The sequence below is a fragment of the Rattus rattus genome, chromosome 8 (assembly GCF_011064425.1).
Source record: "Rattus rattus isolate New Zealand chromosome 8, Rrattus_CSIRO_v1, whole genome shotgun sequence".
Classification (NCBI taxonomy): Eukaryota; Metazoa; Chordata; class Mammalia; order Rodentia; family Muridae; genus Rattus; species Rattus rattus.
The window spans coordinates 58,472,218-58,495,107 of record NC_046161.1 but is presented as its reverse complement, the minus strand read 5'-3'; the positions used below and the strand labels follow the sequence as shown (position 1 = coordinate 58,495,107).

General features: G+C 43.9%; 4 protein-coding genes and 5 non-coding genes across 10 annotated transcripts in view; 2 read left to right on the top strand and 7 right to left on the bottom strand.

Moving 5' to 3' along the window:
- The window catches only part of Map2k1 (mitogen-activated protein kinase kinase 1), a 70,367-nt gene extending 65,845 nt beyond the window's left edge, over positions 1–4,522 (top strand). Inside the window, exons 6-8 of one of the 2 annotated variants that reach the window (XM_032909282.1) lie at positions 2,535–2,596; positions 2,924–2,969; positions 3,501–4,522. In XM_032909282.1, the coding sequence (XP_032765173.1) occupies positions 2,535–2,596; positions 2,924–2,969; positions 3,501–3,614 (222 nt within the window). In that variant the 3' untranslated portion in view covers positions 3,615–4,522. The remainder of the gene's footprint in view (positions 1–2,534; positions 2,597–2,923; positions 2,970–3,500) is intronic. The other variant, XM_032909280.1, reaches the window with a different exon arrangement.
- A 3,429-nt stretch (positions 4,523–7,951) lies between these two features.
- On the bottom strand, positions 7,952–10,844 carry Snapc5 (small nuclear RNA activating complex polypeptide 5). Its single transcript, XM_032910768.1, has 3 exons — positions 10,706–10,844; positions 9,529–9,618; positions 7,952–8,228 (listed from the first exon to the last, which is right to left on the bottom strand). The coding sequence occupies exons 1-3, from the start codon at positions 10,793–10,795 to the stop codon at positions 8,091–8,093; spliced, it is 318 nt and encodes a 105-aa protein (XP_032766659.1). The 5' UTR covers positions 10,796–10,844; the 3' UTR covers positions 7,952–8,090.
- An 851-nt stretch (positions 10,845–11,695) lies between these two features.
- Rpl4 (ribosomal protein L4) lies at positions 11,696–16,660 on the bottom strand. The gene is given in 11 exon segments (XM_032909612.1): positions 11,696–11,998; positions 12,206–12,326; positions 12,423–12,506; positions 12,741–12,833; positions 12,835–12,895; positions 13,115–13,244; positions 13,801–13,925; positions 14,314–14,452; positions 14,741–14,847; positions 15,038–15,209; positions 16,589–16,660. Coding segments are annotated over 11 exon segments (1,263 nt in total). The 5' UTR covers positions 16,592–16,660; the 3' UTR covers positions 11,696–11,770.
- LOC116908348 lies at positions 12,992–13,062 on the bottom strand. Its single transcript, XR_004388899.1, has one exon. It is a non-coding gene; the product is annotated as a small nucleolar RNA SNORD18 (small nucleolar RNA).
- LOC116908351 lies at positions 13,430–13,528 on the bottom strand. The gene has a single exon (XR_004388902.1). It is a non-coding gene; the product is annotated as a small nucleolar RNA SNORD16 (small nucleolar RNA).
- Positions 14,080–14,150, bottom strand: LOC116908347. The gene has a single exon (XR_004388898.1). It is a non-coding gene; the product is annotated as a small nucleolar RNA SNORD18 (small nucleolar RNA).
- Positions 14,513–14,611, bottom strand: LOC116908350. Its single transcript, XR_004388901.1, has one exon. It is a non-coding gene; the product is annotated as a small nucleolar RNA SNORD16 (small nucleolar RNA).
- LOC116908349 lies at positions 14,922–14,989 on the bottom strand. Its single transcript, XR_004388900.1, has one exon. It is a non-coding gene; the product is annotated as a small nucleolar RNA SNORD18 (small nucleolar RNA).
- Positions 16,661–16,924: 264 nt separating the features above from the next.
- Zwilch (zwilch kinetochore protein) overlaps positions 16,925–22,890 on the top strand; it is a 29,470-nt gene continuing 23,504 nt past the window's right edge. The window contains exons 1-2 of the mRNA XM_032910447.1: positions 16,925–17,205; positions 20,382–20,433. Coding sequence (XP_032766338.1) covers positions 17,090–17,205; positions 20,382–20,433 — 168 coding nt within the window. The 5' untranslated portion in view covers positions 16,925–17,089. The remainder of the gene's footprint in view (positions 17,206–20,381; positions 20,434–22,890) is intronic.

Sequence of the window (22,890 nt, the reverse complement as noted above, 5' to 3'; positions counted from 1 at the left end):
GCTCTTGGAATTGTCAGATCAGAGTCCCTTCTTCCTTTCCCAAGATCAGGAGCCTCCCATTCACACACTGATGTTTGCTGTCTTCATTTACTGAGCTGTTCTGTGCATACACACACGTCTGTGTGCAGGAGGTGTGAGGTGGAGTAGGCGGGATGGACCACAGGTGGAAGAGCAGGACCCGGTCTCCGTGATGGCTGGGGGTGGGGAGGCAGGCTAGTGAGTGGGGAGCTGTAACACACAGACTTGGACTATTAGGTGCTGTTAAAGAGCTGTGACTATAGGAAGAGATGAGGATGTCCATTGTCAGGTCTGGGAAAGAAGCAAAGTACTCTGGATGGCTTCCTATGGTCCCAGCGCCTTGGAGGCCAGGGAAGAAGTCCATGAATTCTAGGCGAGCCTGCTCTGTAGAGTGAGACAGTTTCAGAGAGAAAGAGAGAAAGGAGGGGGCGGGAAGTGGGAGAGAGAGAGAGAGAGAGTGAGTGTGTGTTTTTGGGTAGCAGGAGAATTTGAGAAAAGTCTTTTTAAATGTATATTGTAGATGCCTATTGTAGATGATTAAAAAATTTAAAATTCTTGTCTGATTTTAATATGAAGAACCATACCACTTGTGAAATTTATGTGTAAGTAGGTTTATATTAAGGAAGGATGAGACTTGCCCCAGTCTTTGCTAAAGTGTAGGCTGTGGCAGTACAGGGATGTGAGAGGAAACCCACTGGGCCAGCACTCTGTCGGGCAGCAGGAGCAGCCTTGGCAGTTGATAAGAAGGGGTGAGTGCTGACATGTTTTAGAGGCAACATTGGGCTCAGATAAAGCCATCACCCATCCTTGACTTCAAAAAATTATAGGCAGTCTTCTTGTATCCTCCTCTGAAAACAGACCCTTAAAAGCACAAGTAGACCTATTGTTTGTCACAGACTTAACAGGGAATAATATCCTGGTCACTGTAGAGGTTATAAATCAGTGAGTGCTTTCCTGCCCATCAAGGAGTTGTTTACTTCTCTACCCTATGCAGAGAGCACTGTCCAAAGCAGCAGCAAGGGACAAGGCAGAGCAGTGCAGGCTTGAGGGGGTTCATCAATGCAGGGTAGGCCGTCTGGCCTCTGCCTGTTGAAACCTCTATGGCTCTGGGTGAGGTCCGTGGGGAAGCTGCCTGGACCACTTGTGCAGCTCTGCGCACTGCTTTGCCCACAAGTGCTCACAATCTGTTCTCACTCTGTCCTTAAAGCCAGCTGAGGAGGGCGAAACTGTCTTTGCCCTCTTTACATAGGTAAGAAAACTGAGGCTCCAGGATGGGCAGTAGCTCGAACTTCTCCCCAGTGCTTTCTTTCACCTGCCTCCTTCCATTCCCTGAGGCCTTTGCTAGCACCCAGTCCTTTCTTGCCTGCCCCCTCCTGCTCAGAAGGAACAGACACTGGCTTCTGGAAGCCAGCTGTTTTCTCTTGAATATTTCACACAGCCTTCTCAACAGCTGGGACAGTTTGCAGGGTGGGGCTTGTCCTGCAAGATTGGGCCACTGTTCTACAATCTGGGTTGCAGCTGACCTCAAACTAAGCCTTCAAGGTGAGAGGGAGGGCTTGCTGGGCTTTTCAGTAAGGGGCTTGTATTTTGTTGTTTCTGCAGTGCTGGAAATCAGACCTATGCCTCATGCATGCTTTGGAAGCTCTACCACCGAACCGAGCCATTCCTGCAGAACCAGTGCTTGTTCCATTTGTTTTAGATAGGGCCTCATTATATAGCCTGGATTAGTCTCAAATGCCTCAGCTTCCCCAAGTGCTGGGACTATAAACAGGCACCACCCAGTTGACCTTTCTTTTTCTGTTTTCTTTTTGAGACAGGGTCTTGCTATAAGGTCTGGTTGGAACTCACTAGGTCACCAGGCTGACCTAGAACTCAGAGACCCATCTACCTCTGCCTCTGGAATGCTTGGGCTGCTATTTATTGGTTAGAGCAGTGACATCTTAGGTATATCTCAAGAACTGCTCCTCCCAAGAAAGCTACTGGCGCACAGGTCACTTAACTAAGATTTCCTAGAGCTACTCTCAGGATCCTTGTGCTGCATGTGGGCAGTGTTCATCCACACTCGGTCTCTGTCAGTTAATGTTTTATTAACCTGATTCTCCAGGGTTAAGGAAGGGAATTTTATGGCATCTGGGAATACTGTCAGGCCTCAGTGGTGCCTCCTGGTTTGTGCGTCCTTGGAGCTTCTGCTGTTGGTAACTGCTAGAGGCACTTCTAGGCCAGCCAGCACTCTTACATACACTTCTTCTACATCTGCGTATCTTCACTCAGAGGGTTCCAAAGCTAAAACACAACCTTCCTCTAGAGGAGATTGAACAGGCTGAGGGGAACATGGTTTGTTCTCTCATAGAGTGGTAGAATACTTGAAGTGGTCCCAACAAGGTGAGTGAGGAGGAGCTAGAGTTCCCAAGGCCACTTTCCTGGAACTGATAGGGCAGCAGTGGCCAGAGGCATGGTGTGGTGGGGAGGCAATGGAGCAGGAATCAAGAGTGTCTCACATGTTGAAATATTTGCAGCCTCCTCCAAAACTGCCCAGTGGAGTATTCAGTCTGGAATTTCAGGATTTTGTGAATAAGTGGTAAGTTTGTGCCATGTGCTAAGACCCCCCCCCCCCAAGCCCTACCCTATCCCCTCTAATTAACCCTGGCTGCTACCATACCCCTTGTGATGCTGGGCCTCATGACTGTCTGATCCTGGGTGCTAGAACTTGAGGGATCATCCTGTTGCTTTCTGACCTTGATTTAACTCAGCAAGACTTGCATGCTAGACACAATGAAGGTGTGCCTATAATGGAGGGTGAGCAAGGTTCAAGCTCTAGTCCTCAGCCTTCGTAAGGGGCCGCCATACAAACAGAGGCAGTGTGACTTCAGAGTAGCACTCCTAACATTACCTATCTTCTTTTCAGCTTAATAAAGAACCCTGCAGAGAGAGCAGATCTGAAGCAGCTCATGGTGAGTCTTATAGAACCTGTTTGTTCATCTGAGCCGTTTTCCTGCCCGTCCCTTATACTTGTCAGGTTTGGGGCTTCACAGTGCCAGGCATTAATCTCTGCCATCCTGTGAGTTACAGGGGTACCTGGGATGTAATCAGGGAGAGGCCTTCCCATACCTTTCCTGAGGACAGACTTACCCTCAACCCCCAGTTCTGACTGGTTCACCTCACATATCCAGTATCCTGAGTTCCTCTCCAACTGGTTCTAGTTTGATGACCCTGACAGAGGCTTGTGATACTGTAAGATCCAGACAATGCCATGACCTGTGTAACCTTGAGTGTAGTGTACATTCTAACACGTTCCCCAGGGCCTGGAAGTTTATGTATGTAGGCTGGACAGAGGCCAGCCCATTTATGTTTAGGTCTTTTGGCTGCAGCTGGCCTACTTGCTGCCCAAGGGTGAGCACTCAAGGCATCCTCTGAGTGGTGCCCAGGCCACCCTGCTTTTCCTTCATTTTTATCAGCATTCCCTTTCCTTGTTTCCTGCACAGGTACATGCTTTCATCAAGAGATCTGATGCCGAGGAGGTAGACTTTGCAGGCTGGCTCTGCTCCACCATTGGGCTTAACCAGCCCAGCACACCAACCCACGCTGCCAGCATCTGAGCCTTTGGGAAGCAGCAGAGAGGAATCCTCTGCCCAGTGGCATGCCATGTTGCTTTCAGGCCTTTCCCATGCTTGTCTATGTTCAGATGTGCATCTCATCTGTGACAAAGGATGAAGAACACAGCATGTGCCAAATCGTACTTGTGTCATTTTTAATATTGTCTTTATCGCTATGGTTACTCCCCTAAGTGGATTGGCTTTGTGCTTGGGGCTATTTGTCTGTTCATCAAATACATGCCAGGCTGAACTACAGTGAAACCCTGGTGACCTGGGTGGTCTTCTTACTGATGTTTGCGCTGCTGTTCATCGTGACTCACTAGCTGGCTGCCTGTATTGTCAGGATTCTCGGACCCTTGGTACTTCACTCTTGCTGGTGACCTCTCAGTCTGAGGAGAGGGGGCCTTCTGAGACCCTTCACAGGCAGTGCATGCATGAAAAGCATGCTTTGCTGCTACTGAAATGAGCACCAGAACGTGTACATCATGGTTATTTTATTTTTGCTTTTGGTATAGAACTCAGCAGTTCCCATTTAAAAAAAAAAAATCTAACCAGAGCCCATCACTGCCATGATAGCTGGGGCTTCAGTCTGTCTACTGTGGTTATTTTTAGACTTCTGGTTGTATTTCTATATTTATTTTTAAATATACTGTGTGGGATACTTAGTGGTATATGTCTCTGAGTTTGGATTAGTGTTTCTAAATTGGTAGTTATTTTGAATGTCACAAATGGATTAAGGCATCAACGTATCAAGAGTTCTATCTTTCTTCCAGTCTAAGTACCAATGCTATTGTAAACGTGTATAGTGCCTACAAATTGTATGAAAACCCTTTTAACCACTTTACTCAAGATGTTTATCAAATCTAATCTCTTATTCTAATAAAAATACTATCAAGTTAAAGTAAAAAGGACAAAAGAGATTTTTGCTTTTGTGGCATGCCTTTTAATTTCTCTAGACTACAGGAAATAAAATGATTGTGGTGGTGTAACTGGGTATGGCCCCCATAGACTCATGTGTTTGAATGCTTGGCCTAGGAGTGGCACTTATTGGAGGAAGTGTGCCATTGTGGGGGTGAGCTTTGAAGTTTCTTAGATGCCCAGGCTATGCCCAGTGTAGAACACAGCCTTTGGATCAAGATGTAGAACCCTTGCTCTTTTAGCACCATGTCTTCCTGCATAATGCCATGCTTCCAGCCATGATAATGGACTAAACCTCTAAAACTGTAAGCCAGCCCCAATTAAATGCTTTCTAAGAGTTCCCACAGTTGGCTGGGGAGATAGCTCAGAGGTTAAGAGCACTGATTGTTCTCCCAGAGGTCCTGAGTTCAAATCCTGACAACTAAATCTGTAATGAGATCTGATGCCCTGGTGTGTCTGAAGACATCTACAGTGTAGTTATATATAATAAATGAATAAATAAATAATAAAAAGAGTTGCCACAGTCATGCTGTCTCTTCACAGCAATGAAATCCTAAGACGATTTAGCCAGAAACTGAGGTAGGGGAAAGTAAAAACAGGAACACAGCTGAAAGACAAACACTCTACTGGCCTATGAGGGTTTTTGTTGCTGGTATGAACACTCCCTTATAGCTTGTAGTCAGCCCACCATCCAGGGAACAACAGGAACCTAGAGACAGAAACTGAAATGAAGCAGGAGGCCGTGGAGGAACCCAGCTTACAGGCTTGCCTGGCATGCTTGCAGAACCTCTTATACCACCCAAGGGCCACACTGCCCCTCAATCACATCAATCTTCATTAAGAGAATGCACAACAAGCTTGCCCACAGGCCAATCTGATGGGGGCAGTTTCCCAATTGAGGTTCTTTCTTCTGAAATCACTCTACCTTGTGTTGACATAAAAACTAGCCCAAAATGCCGTGAGCCAAGAGTGTACTCGACTTTAATCCTAGTACTTGGGAGACAGGATTGGGTGGATCTGAGTTTGGGGCTGGCCTGATCTATATAGTGAATTCTAGGACAGCAATGGGTGTGCAGAGAGATCTTGCCTCAAGAGAAACAAGAAAAAAAGAAAACTAGGCAAAGCACACACAGTGACCAGATGTGTGCAGTGGGCTAATGGGTCTCCTGCAATGTCAGTCTTTGTATGAACTTAACAGTGTTTCCTACCACCTTAGGACCTGTGAATGAGTAGTCTCTTTATAAGGGAAAACCTGTAGGTGGGTGTATGAGGGTTTCTATTGCTGTGACAAAACACCATGGCCAAAGCAACTTTGAGAGGAAAGGGATTACTTGGCTTATATATCCTCAATCAAGTCTACTGAAGTAAACCAAGGCAGGCATTCAAACTCGCCCAGAAGCTGATGCAAAAGGCAACTGTCTTAGTCAGGGTTTTTTTTCCTGCACAAACATCACGACCAAGAAGCAAGTTGGGGAGGAAAAGGTTTATTCAGCTTACACTTCCACGTTGCTGTTCATTACCAAGGAAGTCAGGACTGGAACGCAAGCAGGTCAGGAAGCAAGAGCTGATGCAGAGGCCATGGGGGAATGTTGCTTACTGGCTTGCTCAGCTTGCTGTTATAGAAGCCAAGACTACCAGCCCAGGGATGGCACCACCCACAATGGGCTGGGTCCTCCCACCTTGATCACTAATTGAGACCCTTACAGCTGGGTCTCATGAAGGAATTTCCACAACTGAGGCTCCTTTTTCTGTGATAATTCCAGCTTGTATCAAGTTGACACAACCAGTCAGTACAGCAAGAGAGGAATGCTGCTTACTGGTTTAAGTATAGTACCCAGGGGGTTGGGGATTTAGCTCAGTGGTTGAGCGCTTGCCTAGGAAGCGAAAGGCCCTGGGTTCGGTCCCCAGCTCCAAAAAAAAAAAAGGAAAAAAAAATAGTACCCAGGTCCACCCTCCCACCTCAACAAGGAAACGCCCTAAAGGCTTGCCTAAAGTCCAATCTTACAGAGGTAGTTTCTCAGTTGAGAATTCTTCCTATCAGGTGGCTTTGTCAAAGAGAGACAAACCTAGCTAACAGTGGTTGGAAACCTGCCTGAGTGAAACTCTAAGTGATTTCTCACAGAACATTTCTTATTTCATGTAGCAGAGCCTGCCTACAGTTTCATCGGCCATGCTCTCAAGAAGTCCTTGCTGGTCAGTCTGCTGTACTGTGCTGAGAAATGGTTTCAGTATTAGAGTTATGGCTTTGTCATGCTTTGAGGTGGCTGTAAAGTCAGAAAAACAAGATGCAGAGCCAAGGAATATTCTTAATCCTAAGAGGACTGCTGTGCTACTGTGGCGAACACAGTCTGGCTACCAGCACACTAGAAACCGGGTATCCCAGAAACATTTGTAATTCCAGCTTTGAGAGATTAAGCTTTCTATACACATGTACTTACACATGCCCATACACGAGCAAAATATAGCCTGAAAACACCAGCAGCAGTCATGTGCAGGTGACCTGGCTCGGTGGGCTTGTTGCCAAGCCTTATAACCCTAAGTACAATTCTTGGAATTCACACGGTGGAAGAGTTGTCCATAAGTTGTCCTCTGACCTCCATATGCACACAGTGGTACACATGTCAACACATACATACATGCACACACAAAAAGGCCAACTCATGGATATTCCTCGGTTTCTTTGGAAGAACATCTTACACAAAACCAGTGTAGATATTGTGTAGGGAGTTGTCAGCATGGGGGTGTATATGACGTACTGTGTGTGTTGAGGAGGCGTGCTGATAGCCAGAGGTTGCTGGCAGTTTTCTGTACGTAGTTTGGCTGTTGAACTTGCTTTGTTCACACTGACCTGATATCCTACCTTTGCCTCCCCTGTCACATCCCTTGTGACTGACCCCTGGTAAGACCTGGAATACAGTGACTAGTTGAGTCACTGTACTCCAGTGACTGACCCCTGGTAAGACCTGGCACTGTTTTGGTTTGGTTATAGTCCAAGTTGGCTTCACAGTGGATGGTGGTCACTCTTGCTAGAGCATCCTAAAGCCTGGGATTACAGGTGTGTAAATGCCAAAGTTAGCTCACACTGTGTCTTACTATGATCTTCTACCTAATGATCAGATGTTATCTACTTTTCCCCATTCCTCTAGTAGTGAGATTGAACTGATTTATAGATCTTGGTAGAAAAGAACCATTTTTTTGCAGCCAGTTATTTAACCCTTGAGACGTGTGCCTCTATGAGCACCACCACTGCTCTCGAGACGGGGGTCTCTGAGTAAACCGGAACTCACTGGTTTTGGCTAGACGAGGCTGGCCAGTGTGCTTCAGAGATCTGTTGGTCTTCCTATCTCCAGTGCTGGGGTTACAGGCCCTTGACACTCTGCCTAGGTTTTCACACAGATTCTGGGGCTCCAAACTCAGGTCTCCGTATTTGCATGTAAATACTTTATCGACTGAGCCTCTTCCATTCATATCTTTCACATAGGCCCTGCAAGACGACTCTGAAGAGATGAAGTACCGAAGACTTAGTTTAGTTTGTATAACTAACCCTAGCCCTCGTCCCCTTCACGAATCAGATTCTTCCTCCTCTTCCTCCTCTTCTTCCTCCTCCTCCTCTTCTTCTTCCTCCTCCATTGGGCTCCTTGTGCTCAGCTTCAGTGCAGTTTGATTGATTGATGCTTCATTGTCCACCTGCAGCGACATCTGTGAAAAATAAACAGCATTAGGATTGTGGTGAAGAAGCTGAGTCTCAAAACAGCAAATTCTTTCAAATCAAATCTCATTTATGGGGTTGGAGGAATGATTAGCAGTTAAAGTACTTGTTGCATGCCAGGTATTGGTTGTGTACACCTCTAATCCTAGCACTCAAGAGGCAGACGCAGGTGAATCTCTGAGTTCCAAGCCAGCGTGGTCTACAAAGTGAGTTTCAGGATAGCCAGGGCTACACAGAGAAGCCCTGTTTAGAAAAACAAAAGAGTACTTGTTTCTTTCCCCAAAAGATCCAAGTTTGAGTCCTAACATCCATGCTGGAGCTCACAAGCCCCTTCTCTAGGGTATGTGACACTTCCATGGATACTAGCATACATTCACACAGCTATAAAAATAAGTCCAGGGCTGGAGAGATGGCTCAGAGGTTAAGAGCACTGACTGCTCTTCCAGAGGTCCTGAGTTCAATTCCCAGCAACCACATGGTGGCTCACAACCATCTGTAATGAGATCCGATGCCCTCTTCTGGTGTGTCTGAAGACAGCTACAGTGTACTCATATGAATAAAATAAAATCTTAAAGAAAAAAAAGTAAAAGTCTTGACAAAATAAAAATCAAAATTAAAAAAAATTTCAATTTTAGGTTCATATTTTCATGGCTGAAAGTCCTCTTCCTGTTTCTTGTTTCTCCATTACTGAAAAGGGATTAGGAGTCAGTGCTTCATGTTTACTGAAATGCCAACTGACCTACCTTCCATCAACAAAGTGACAACTACATAGTTCATAAGGAAGTCTCAAAACACAGCATACTGAGGGAAGGACACCAGAAGGCCGCTAGCCTGGATACAGGACAGTGCTTCAAAACAAACCCACCTTTACCACAACAGCCACTGCTGGTTTCTCAGGGCTCAGCTGAGTAGCTGGAAAGGATGGAGTAGTGTGAGATCTGGGCAGGCTGGGCATATCAGTGTACACTAGAAGAGTAGAGGCTGCCTAAAGTTGACAAAGTATAAAAGACAAGCTATTGCCTGGATGATTAATGTAGAGTAACTGATTGCCCAGCTACAAATGATGAGGGGCTGGAGATGCAGTTCACTGGTAGGGTACTTGCTTACCTTGCATGAGGTCACAGGTTCAATGCACAGTAAATTTACCCATGTCCCCAAAAATTTGAATGGTACTTTCCAGAGTCCTCTGGACTTGGTAATAATGTGCCATACAGTATTTGCCTGCCAGGGAGCAAGGGCACAATGGGACTCTATACTCTTATTTGGAAGCCTGTACTTGACTAAACTTACATCACATAACTGTTCAGGTGCAGACTGAGAAGGCAGTGTCTCAGTCCGTCCTCGAGAATTTATCATTGATTGAAGGGCCAATTCTTCGACCTAGGAAAGAACAGCCAAAGACATTTCACTGAGTATTCCGCTGGGTTACCACAGTAAGTGAATTCTACTACACACTGTACAGGTTGGCCTCATGGAAAAGAACTGCTTATAATCCCTGAACTGCTCTAGAAAGGCAGGGGGAGCTTTACCTCTCCCCCTTTTTCTTTCCCTAAGACAGAATCTTACCTTGTAACGCTGGCTGTCCTACAACTCCATAAGTAAACCAAGTTGGCCCCGAATTTACAGATCTCCACCTGCCTCTGCCTCTGAAGTGCTGAGATTAAAGGCATGTGCCAGTACACTGAGGTTAAAAATGTAGGAGGCAAGTTTAAAGTCAACCTGAGCTATACACTAGGTTCAAGGCATGCCTGGGTTACACAGGGAGGCCACTTCTCCCCATCCCTCACCCTCACCCCAGGAGACAGCTGGGTCCACAGACATAGATGGTTGTCCTAAGCTTGAGCTTGTCTACTCATGAATGAGAATGTGAAGGCAGAGGCTAAAAATGCACGTGCTTCCTGGAGCACCAGGGCACCTGTGTTTGGGAGGTCATCTTCAATACACAATCATTAGGTGCTTGTAAGAGGTACTGATGCAATTAAGGGTGGGCCATTTATAAGTGCCCTGAGAAAAGCTGAATGTCATTTTCTATACCACAAGTGTAATCCCCATGTCACTTACATTTAAAGATCTTGCCCATGAATGCTGAGCAGGGATTACCATCATTTCGCAGGGGCCAAATTACTCCTAAGTCTAAGACGTAATCAAGGCGGACCTAAGCTGCACCCGAGTCATTATCTGTTCCCGGAAGGGTTACTGGGAACTCTAGGGGACAAGTTTCTTTCCCAGATCTCATTCGCACCGCAGGCGGATCTAAGACTCAATACTAGCTTGACAACATTAAAGTCCATTCTAATGCATATAAACAATAGTAACCAGCAGCTGAAGCGTGAGCTGGAGGGCCCGGTTCCGGTGGACGTGGGCTCAAGAGGTAAACCTGCTAAACTGGAGGAGGTCTACTAGTGGACCGGAGCTCTACTTGCCGCGCTCGCCGGACACTCACGAGGGGCTAGAGCTGCACGCTCACCTTGAGACGGTTCAGTTGGTCATGCAGGGCTGCCTTTAGACGCAGCAGGGTCTCTTCCTCCTTGCGGAGCTCCTGCAACCGACTCAACATGCCCCTCCACTCCCGTAAAGCGCTGCCTTCTCACTTGGCGCACGCTGATGACGTCACTTCCGACCACCGAAATCCGCGAGGGACGCTAGTTTTCTTGCAGTTGTTTGCTGAAGGTATCAGAAAATAAAGTGGAATCCCCAAGAGCGTGGACTCTTTAGTCCCTAATGTCTCTCAGACTCAGGAAAACAGCACTCATCTCAGCACTTTTTTTTTTTTCTTTTTTTTCGGAGCCCGGGACCGAACCTCGGGCCTTGCACTTGCTAGGCAAGCGCTCTACCACTGAGCTAAATTCCCAACCCCCATCTTAGCACTTTTAACGTGCTTTTCCAAGTGACTTTATACTCTGCAAAGGCTAGTTTTGCAGGTAGGAACCAAAATACCAAATACTTAAGCTTAGTAGGGACAGGTATACTAAGCTTAATTAATCCCCATGTTTTAGGACAAGAGTTGTTTTTAGCCGAGTTCATATTGTCTGTTAGTAATTTTGACCAAATACCATAAAGGTAACAGGAAATGAAGGCTATCCAATCAAGGATGATTGATTGACATTTCTTAGAGAACACCCCCCCACGCACACAGCCATAATTGTGGCACACATCATTTCCTTTTACCACGATGCCCTCTAGTGGCTACTATCATTACAACATTCATAGTCTTTGGCCCCTAGCTTTTCCCCATTTAGTCCTGCTTCTCAGCCTAAAACATCTGTACCAAATACTAACAGACTGGATTTCATTGCAAGTTAGTCAACTATCCCAAAATTATCTTACAGTAGACTAATATGTGGAACAAATCAGTCTAGAGAATGAAATTTTATTAAAAATAAAGCTCTTTCTTGCTCTGTAGTGCTGATGACCTAGGCTTGCCCATGAAATCCCACAATCAAGAGTCACACAAACGTTTCTCACTGCATCTCTGATTTATTCAAATAGGCTGTATCTTTTTGCTCTCTGGAATTTAACAAATTTTAATAGTTTATGCAGCAGACTTTTTTTCTTCTGTGGTAGGTTTCTTCTCTGCTGGTTTCTTGGTAATCACCTTTTTCCCTGCAGGCTTCTTCAGCTTCTTGGCATCCACAGGCTTCTTTCCTTTTTTGCCTACTACAGGTTTTTTGTCTCCAGCCCCCTTCTCTGGAACAATCTTCTCGGATTTGGCTGCCAGTGCAGCAGCTGCGGCTTCCAGCTTTTTCACTCGAAGTTTGTGCTGCAACAAAAACATGTAGGATATAAGAATCCTATCTTCAATGGGAGTCCAGCAGCTCACACCTTAAACTCCAGCGCTTGGGGGAGTGGGGAGGGGGAAACAGGTGGATCTGTCTGCTAGCGGGTGGCCTGGTCCTCATAAATTGCTGTCTCAGGGGAGGGGAGGCAATCAAATATTAAAAAACTGACATGGCAAATTATGACTTACATTCCTAGCCTGGCGGAGAATGGTGTTCCTACGCATAGTCTTTGCGTAAGGGTTCAGCTTCAACATGATCCTCAGATTCTTCAGTGGATTCTTCTTCAAGACTCTGCGCTGAATCTTCTTGCTATCAAGATTAAGAGGTAGCATAGTCAACACGTATCCCCTTTAAAAGTCAAAGGAGGTTATAACAAGTGTTATACTTTAAGTTTCAAAACTTTACCGTGGTGCTCGAAGAGCTCTTTGGATCTCTGGGCTTTTCAAGATTCTGCTAAGGTCTGTGTTCATCATCTTGTGCATGGGGAGGCTGGCGGAGAAAAAACCCACAAGTCCAAACTGAACATAAAGTATTAAAAAATTATAATTTAAATGTTTCAACTCTCCAGATACAGAATTTCCTATCTTTAAATTTTCACTTAATAACCATAGAGAAACACTACTCCAACAATGCAAAGTGTAAACAAAATTTGAATGCAGAACTTAAGGAGAATATAATCAGACATTTTAGTCATTAATCTGTAATAAACATAGGGAAACTCACTTGTAGTTACTCTTGAGGGAAGCAGCCTTACGCCAAGTGCCATACAACTCATCCAACTTCCGGAAAGCACTTTCAGTCCAAATGCAGAAACGCCACATGCCCACCAGGAGCAAGTTTCAAAATGTTCAGCTTGCTTACATTAAGCAGAGTAATACCTTTAAGGGGAAAGAAGAATCAGGAAGCCATGGCTTTTTGAGCTGCACATCACTTAGAAGCTCTAGTCATCATGGTGGATGGAACTCACTCACATAGGAATCAGAACTTCCACAAAATCATGTTATTTCAGAAACACGGACCATGAAGTGGAATTTCATCATAACCACAGCTGAGCAAGCTTGCACAGAACAGGCAGTTAAAACAATACAAGAATTTACCAGGGATGTTTCTGAAGGCCTTGATGATTCCATTATCTTCATTATAGATAATGCAGGGTCCCCTGCGCTGGATCCGCCGTCGGTTTCTCATTTTGCCCTTGCCAGCTCTCATTCTCTGGGAGGCATAGACCTACAGGATGATGAGCTTTGTTATTCTGATCAAGATATAAACTTTCCAGATCTTCAATTTCAACAAAACAAGAAACCATCTTAGCAAGCAAAAAATTCAGTCAGGTCTGATGCTGTTTGATCCCTGAAATTCACAACTGTGTAACATTTCACGGCTCAGATCTCAAGCCAACTAAAGTTTTAAGTTGCTCAGCAATAATTTTCGTCAACCTTCTGATTCAGCTTTCTGACAGCAGGCAACTGTCACTGAAAACAGAGTAAGACACAAATTACAACATCACTGCAAGCAGATCAAGGCCTTCCTGTAAAAAAGATGACAGCAAAAATAAGATCCCCAAAGCTGTCTTTTTTACACACACACACAAATCTGTACGCGTACACATCTACCACAAATCATACCCACAGCAGACTACCTAGGTTACCTGTAAAGAACTAAGTTTCTATATTAATAACCAATAAAAAGTGAAGACCAACCACCCATCTATAAAACCTCACCTTATCCTTTGAATCCAAATCTGACAGTATGGAAGATCAGACTGTGTGTATGCTGAACCTACCTTTTTGATGTCATTCCAAGCTTTAAGTTTCTTAAGCAGCTGAACAGCCTCCTTGGTCTTCTTATAACTTTCAACTTTATCTTCAACCACCAAAGGCAGTTCAGGAACTTCCTCAACACGATGACCTAACAAACCCAATATAACATTTAACAGCAAAGTATCAAATTCTCCCCCAGAGACACTGTCCCAGAACTCAAGAGATCCTCTTGTCTATGCCTCTAGTGGCAGGAGCCTCAACTATTTATACGACACCTCAAAATAAAACACCATACAAACCGCCAAATCAGAATTTCCACTAATATCATGTGTTTCAGAAACACGGACCATTAAGTGGAGTTTCATCATTTTGACAGTTAATAACATGGTAAGAATTTGATAGGAGCTACAATCAAAGGCTCACTATATATTTATATAAGCAAAAGTGACTTTAGCAGGCAGAGAAATAGAATTCTCAGAAGCTAAACTGACTTAGGTGCAAGTTAAAACTAAACGTCACACATCAAAGCATCAGACCTTTAGACATCACCAAAGCTGGTAAGGCCGAGGCAGCCAGGGCGGAACAGATGGCATATCGCTTCTGAGTTGTGTTCACTCTGCGATGCCAACGACGCCAGGTTTTGGTTGGTGCAAACATGCGGCCTCCACGACACATCTGATTTCTTTTGTCAAGAATTTTTTTTTTCAAACTTAGAAAATTAACAAGGTCATTACTTGCTCAGCAACAACATTCGTCAACCTTCTGAACCAGCTTACTGACAGCAGGCAACTGTCGCTGTGAACAGAGTAAGACGCAAATTACGACATCACTGCAAGTCCACCCTCAACACCTTCAGATCCTTTACAGATACTAATAGTTTTAAACATGGTTCAATTATTAATAACTATTAATACAAACTTTAAGTCCACTTGATCAATTGCCAAGAACACCAACAAAGGATACGTTTCCAAAGGCACCCTGGCCAGAACGGTGTGTGCCACCACCTCGAACTCTTGGAATTCGAGCCACAGCTCTGCCAGTACCCCAAGACTCAGCACTGGTCTGATGACCTATAATTGGTAAGAGCAGGTTTAGGTACTAATTTATAACAAACCCATGACTTAAATTTATGCATGGTAAAAGCAGTATCAGAATAGCCACAAAAATCATGGAGTTCAGAAACACGGACCAATGGAAATCTCATCATTTACTGCAAAGAAGCCTTTAAAGTATATACCCACGACGAATGTAAATCCATACCTGCTAATTCACTGACAGCATAGGGCTGTCTATTGTTCTTCCTCAAGTTGGTGTGAACAAAGTTCACAATATCCGGTCGAATGGGAGCTTTGAACACAGCTGGCAAAGTGACATTCTTGCCAGATGACTCCCCCTTTTCAGAGTACACCGATATGAGGGGACGGGCACAAGCCTTGGAAGAAAAGAAAAAAGTAACTAAAACCCAAAGTACCATCTCCTGTCTTTGAACCTAGATTTGTAAAGCCCATCTTGTTAATACTTGCAAAGAGATACAGGATTACCTGGGGGATAATGGGGGACCAGAGGCAGGAAGTAACAGTGTCAAGAACCAGCACATGAAATACAGAAAACGCCAATAGAACCCTATCACGTTGTAATAATGGATTCACTTGAGAAAATTAAGAGTACTTATAGAGACAACATTGGAGGCAAACTTCCCATCATTAAATGTCAGGAGCTTGATTTTTGGAGGCAAAACACATATAAAAAAATCTAGACTAAGTCACTGGCTGAGGTTATACACACACCAACCTGTGGAAGCAGTTTCAGGTCAGAACGGTTTGGCTTAGAACCCAGTGGGTATTTATCATGTCAATAGTTTTACAGTGAAAGAACATACAACCTGAAAAAATCTGCCAATTTTAATAACAAGCTTAAAGCAGAATGAAAACGTTCAGAAGATACTGTTTAATGTAAGACCACGTAAACTCCACCCTCACCAACTTCAGCAAAGCTATTGTGCTCATTTGTCCACTCCAGACCCCTTATCAAGCTCAGAAGTTTTGATACTTCAACTCTACAGACTTCTACCTGAGGTTACCACTTGCACTGATCTCTGCCCCATCTCCCATGTGTTCTTCCAGATACCAGACCATCTACCTTTTCTCCCTTAAAGGTGTCGCACAATAGGACAACCTAGTCAATTTAATGATGGAACTGCAGACCTGTCTCCAACTTTTAATTTATCGTGGTCAGGCCAACATTAACCCACCTAAATAAAGCAGATATAAACACGGCGAGAAACAATTACTAACTACTACTGTCTACGAACTGTTTTAAGGTAAAAACGTCTAGATTATGTCTAATTAAGTAACAAAGACCTGACTACCCAGAACTATTTCAAAGAAGTAGAGACGATCTTCCTATAAGGCGTTTATACAGAATTTCCTCATATATTTTCTTTGAAGTTGGATACACAAATTAAGTGGACTGAAGGCACATGACCCGCCAAGGCCTGCGCCGAGTTGTCACTGGACAACCCTGAACCCGACAAGTCTCCCACATCAAAAAGCTCCGCTTCCAGAAGCCACGTTTTCTTAGAACTAAGGGAAGCAAAGATCCCAAAGGTTCCTCTGTCATCCACCCTGCGCTGTTGCCCACGTTGCCTCTAAGATGGCTGCCGCAGCGCATACAACCCAGCTCCGGCCAAAAAAAGTGCTAGGTCCACTTCCCCACTGCCTCCTCTCTGTAGATCCCACGTCCAGAATTTTCACCCTCTTCCACAGGCCCCAGAAATCAGGGGAAAGCCAGGGGAAGAGGACCTCCACTCACCATGGCGGGGAGAGGAGAAGGCCACGCTCCTCTCTACCCGGCTGCTCCCACAGGAAAAGGAAGAACTTATCACTTGTACTCTATATATCCTTCCACTCATCTTCCGCATCCTGCCCCTAATGAAAAACAACTTAGAGACACAAGCTATCTTTCTGCTACACTTAAAAAATTTAAATGTGTATTATTACGTGACGCGTGTTAAAATTATGTATTTATTTATTTTTTAAGTTAAAAACAGTGATTAGAAAAGAGGGACTCCTTTTCGCGGAATAATTCGTAACTCGTCAAAACTCTCGCGAGAGTTTTCTTTCCCTTCATCCCGCCCACCCCCGTCACACCATCTCTTTTAATCCATTTTTCCCCCCCACTAACAGAAATGGGATACTTTTGGAATGGTAGATTGAAGGGACGCTCTACTAAATTAAAACAACGTGTTAGCGTTGAGTACAAACAAAACTTAATGTCTGAAGTAGTTCCGGCTGGGCGGGGTCATGCTCTCTGATGTCAGCGTCTGGGCGCGCAGTTCAGTTTAGCTGCACTGCAATGGACCGATCTGACCGAGGGATGTGGGCGCGTTTGAATCTCGCGGCCGAGGAGTTTTATGCTCGTCTTCTACAGTGAGTTGTGGTCGGGGAATGGGATAGTACTTGTCCCTCCTGGCCTTTTTTTCGCGCCCGAATGTGGTTTGCCACAGCTGAAACTTTTGCCTCCTTCCTGCTCTCCGAATCTGGGATATGAAAGGCAGGTCTCTGCTGTAGTGGGTTGTGCTTTGCGGAGGCCTAGGCTCCCGAGAAAACATCAGCACTTACCCAGGGTGGCAAGGTGACGAGTCAGTGTATGCATATTGCTGAATACATGCTTCTAAGTAGAGGCTCCCGGGATACGGAGAGCTAGATGTCATCCTGCCTCAAGCATTGCCTGACTCCTAAGAAACGTACAGAATTCATATGGATCTTCCTTGCCAGGCTCCTGATGCTGACATTAGAGGCGGAGGCCATGCCAGAATTCACTTTGTTCCCTGAGTGAAATGTTGCTACAAAGGATTCTGTCAACTTCTACATCCTGTAGGAAAAGAACTAGTATGTTTTTGGTTTTGTTTTTCAAGGTAGTTTCTCTGTGTAATCCTGCCTGTCCTGGAACTCGGTCTGTAGAGTAGATTGGCCTTAAACTCGGAGATTCACCTGCCTCTCCCTCCAAAGTGCTGGGGGTTAAAGGTGTGCCTTACCACCACCACCCAATTAAAACGAGTGTTTCTAAAGAAGCAAATAATATCTTTGAGCTCGGAACTTCAATTGTTTTTAACTGCTGTGGTATTTTGCCATGATGTTAAGTACTTTATAGTTGTTTTAAACCCAAGGTTTCTGAGTTTGGACTTGTGAACATCCTAGCCCCATCTCCAGTGTACCATTATGCCCAGTTTTTGAGGTTCTGGGAATGGAACCCAGAGCTTCACACATATTAGGCAAGCACTCTTATAATCGCATTATGTTCCCACCCTCTATGGTTGTTTTATGTCTGTTTTATTACCCCCATTGATACAAATTTATTTAGACCATTTATGCTTACTAATTATTTCCTGGCTGTTTTTGTCTTTCCATGTATAAACTCCGTAAGTTTTCACTTTTTGTATACCTCACAGTGCCTACTAAAACGTTTCTTGGGTATCTCAAAAGCATTGCCACAAACCTGAGAAGAAAGTACCATTCTTCCCAATATGGCATTTTAACTCCAGAAGTCCTTCGAGTTAAGAGTTCTAAACCTAAGAGACCAGCTTCCTTTTCACCTTTCCCAGGCTCCCAGCCACTTCTGTTGTTTTAATTCTTTGCTGAGAAGGAGGTCTTGTGAATACTAGACAAGTCTCCTTGTTCTTGCCCAACTCCACTGTTCTGCTTTGGGCCATTATCATGTCTCTGAAATGTTACCGGTGATTCACAGTTACTGTCCTCCCAGAGTTCTCAGTACCCTGTAACTGATAGTTTACTCTGGATTCATTCAAGACTGGTTTTGTTTGCTATCCCCAGTAACTAACAAAAATGATTGGTAAACGGTTACTGAATGACCAAGCAATATCCTTGGATTATATGTAAAAGACAACCATCTTTTTTTTTTTTTTTTTTATTAACTTGAATATTTCTTATATACATTTCGAGTGTTATTCCTTTCCCGACAACCATCTTTTTAAAAGAAAGGCACAATCTTGGACAAGAGAGAGTTGAGTAGCCACAAAACCTCATATCATGGGGCCCACAAATTAGGAAGAGAAAATAATCTCACAAATTGTCCTCTGACCTTGACAAGCACACACTCCCACATATACAGATTTAAAATAAATATAGTAAATAAAAAAGAGCCTTGTGCAGTATAACAGAAGTTGACCTATCAGGCCTTTTAGGTTCCTAGATTAATTAGGCCAAGTATTAGATCAAAAGATACCTATATCCTGAGATACCTGTTGGGTTCTTTCACGAACTGAAGCTGCTCTTCCCTGTACATCAAGCTGGTCTACATTTTGATATTGAGTCTGCTGATGGTTTGTAATTGATGTACTTTGAGATCACTACTAAATACCTTATGAAACAGCTGAGCAGTTAAGAGCATCATTTCTGATGATCCATAGCTCTCTCCAACTCCAGCTGTGGCAGAAGGCCAGTGTCCTCTTCCGGCCTCTGAAGTTACATGCTCTCCCCCAACCCCTAATTAAAATAGCAAAACTCATTTTTTTTTTAAAGATTTATTCATTTATTATATATAAGTACACTGTAGCTGTCTTCAGACACACCAGAAGAGGGCATTGGATCTCTTTACAGATGGTTGTGAGCCACCATGTGGTTGCTGGGAATTGAACTCAGGACCTCTGGGAAAGTAGTCGGGTGTTCTTAACTGCTGAGCCATCTCTCCAGCCCCAAAACTCATTTTTTTAAAGTCCAGAACTTATTTTTCTTCAAGACAGGGTTTCCCTTTTTAAGCCCTCACTGTCTGGAACTCTAGATCAGGACTGTCCCAAACTCAGAGATCTCTCTGCCTCCCATGTGCTGGAAAAAAGGCTTGCACCGCCAGTACCTAGCTCAAAACTTTCTTAAATGATAATTTGTTTTAGAGGCTTTTTTCTTTCTTAGTTTTGTTTTTTAAACAGGCTCCCAATTGTGCAGCCCAAGTTGCCCTGGAACTTGTCAGATTCCTGATTCAGCATCGCAAATGTTGGAATACAGGTGTATTCCATCTCCAGCAGATTTTTCTATCTTTAGTTTTGTTTGTTAAGTCAGTGAATCTGAAGTGTATTTGCTCAGGTGAGCAGAGTTTGGTTGCCAGAGCCCACAGTAGGCCTCACCTGTAACTCCGGCTCCAGAGCACTGCCCTCTTGGGTGCTTGCACTTACACACTCATTGCCCACTCCCCTTACACATACACACATAACCAGAAGCATTTGTTTATACGTACTTATTTTATGTGTATATTTTGCCTTCGTGTATGCATGTGGGGTGGGCTGGTTCATGCCTGGTGCCTGCAGAGGTCAGGAAAGGGTGTCAGATACCCTGGAGCTGGAGTTAGAGATAAGGTTGTGAGCCATCATGTGGGTGCTGCCTGCTTTTGCAGGGATCATGGCTTGCCCCTCCCCCAACTCATCCCCATGCTCACCCCTCCTTTATCTTTCCTTACCTAATTGTTTCCCTTCAGGGGCTATCCTTAGAGCTGTTGTAAAGACTAAGCTTTCTCCACTGATACATAAATGAAAGAACTAGCCAATCCCGGAGATTCTGCGTCTCTGTTTTTCACACTTGGTTCTGCATTTCAGGGAATTTAATGAAGAAAAGAAAGGAGTCAGAAAAGACCCATTTATCTATGAGGTATGAGCAATTTATTTGGTTTTAAACACAATGACCCTAAAATTTTGGGGATTTTTAATCAGATTTTTTTTGAAATTACTTTACATACAATAAATTTTACCCTTTTAGGAGATGGTTCTATGAATTTTTAGAAATACCTTTAATAGTGCAGCCATACCTGTTATCAAAGTGTAGACTATTTTCTGTCTAAAAATGTACCCATGTCCCTGAATAAGCATTTTCATATGTCTCGAGTACTTGCAACTGTTAATTTGTTTTCTCTCTCCATAGTTTTGCCACTTTCCGAATGTCAGTAAATAAAGTATAAGGTTTCTTTGGCTTTGGTTTTCTTTTTCTTTCTTTCTTTTTAGTTTGTTTGACTTAGGATCCCACTGTGTAGCTTTCATGGAATTCGATTTTTAGATGAGGCTGGCCTTGATTTAAGAGATCTACCTTCTTTGGAAACGAGTGCTGAAATTAAAGACATGTGTATTTGCTTTTTAAATGATTATATGCATTTGAAATTCATCCTGTTGCTTATTCAGTAAACACTGGTGGTTTCCAGATTTTATAAATAATATCTAGATTTATTAAGAATCTTGGCTGGGTGTGGTGTCATCCAGCTTTACCCCAGCACTCGGAAGGCAGAGGCAGGTAGCCTCTTGGGTTTGAGGTCAGCCTCTTCAGAACTAGGTTTAGGACAGCCAGGACTACACCAGGAAAATCTGTCTTGGGAAAAAAAAAAAAGAATCTATTATGTGTTAGATGTTCCATATTTAAATTCCTCATAGTTGGGAGTATAAAATCTGTATCTGTGAAACATAGCACCAATAAATTATTAAAAACCAGGCTGGAGAGATGGCTTAGTAGTTAAGAGCACTTGTTTCTCTTGCTGGTTGTTGCTCAGGTCGCAGCACCCACATTGTAGCTCACAGCTGTCTCCTAGTCACAGTCCCAGGGGACCTGATGTCCTCTTATGACCCCCGAGAGCGCCAGGTACACACATGTTGCAGACATACATGCAAGCAAAACAGGTAAAGTAAAAATAATCTTAAATATTTTTAAAAACAACCAAGGAGGGAGAAATAATTATTAATGAAGATTAATAACTGTATATATCTAGATTTATATAGATGCATGGGTAAACTATTTATAACACCAGGAAGGGCAAACATTGTGATAGAAAAGACAAAGGACGTGAGTCAAAACCACGAGTGCAGTTCTCTTTCACTGTCAGTTCCCACTAAGCAAACTCAACATCCAGCACAGTCCCATCTGAGTGTGCCCCTCTCTGAGGCCTTCCTGCTCAGGACCCACACTCATTCCCTGCCGCTGCAGGAGAAGGGTTACAGTTAGGCAGCTTCAGGCTGAAGTTCTTCTCAGTTTGAGAGTCTAGAGGAGTGAGGTGACAGTATGTGGGCAGGTTATGTTCCCGCTGAAGGCTTCAGAAGACAGCCCTTCCTGGAGTCTTCCTAACTTGTGGTTTCCAGTAGTCTTGGTGTTGCCCCAACACTTTCCTCCCTAGGCACATGGCCTTCTCTGCTGTCTCTGAATCTCTTCTGTAAGAGTAGCAGTCATTGAGTCTAGACCCCACTCCCCAACTCACTTAATGTCAGCTTGACTTGATTCCATTTGCACATAAGGTCACATTCACAAAAACTGAGGTTAGAGGGCTGGAAAGATGGCTCAGTGGTTAAGAGCACCCGATTGCTCTTCCAGAGGTCACGAGTTCAATTCCCAGCAACCACATGGTGGCTCACAACCATCTGTAATGAGATCCGATGCCCTCTTCTGGTGTGTCTGAAGACAGCTACAGTGTACTTATATATAATAAATGAATAAATCTTTTAAAAAAAAAACAAAAACTGAGGTTAGTGCTTCCAGGTATCTTTAAGGGACACAGTGCAGCCTACAATAACTGAAACTTAAAGGCTAGATTAACCATATCCTTGGTTCTCTGAATGAGCGTCCATAGGTGTCTTTGGCTACTTTGTGGGTTCTTTCTTCCACCCTTCCAAACCCCTAATTCCAGATAAGGGAGGGGGGAAAAGGATAGAGAGGAAAGGAAAGAGATCCCTGAGTAGAGTTGTGTTGGAAAAGGGGTGACATTATTGATAGACTACTTGCTGATGGTCAGGGGCGTTGAGTTCCTTGGCAGGTTTGATCTTCAACAGGATATCTAATTTCTTCTCATAACTGATGACGAAAATATTCATTGTGTTGACTGGGTTGTCTGACATATTTGAAAGGCAATTTGATTGTATTAATATGATTTTAGATATTCTAAGAAAATCATGGATGCTAACTGTCTATTGTTTTATTACAACACTTAACTGGAAACTACCAAAAAATAACATTTACAGAATCGATATACACCAGGTGTGGTCTTAGGTATCCCCAGATCCTTAATAACAGGGAAAGCAGTTCATGATATGAAACCACGAAAACATCCCATCTTTATATGTGAGTCATACCTGG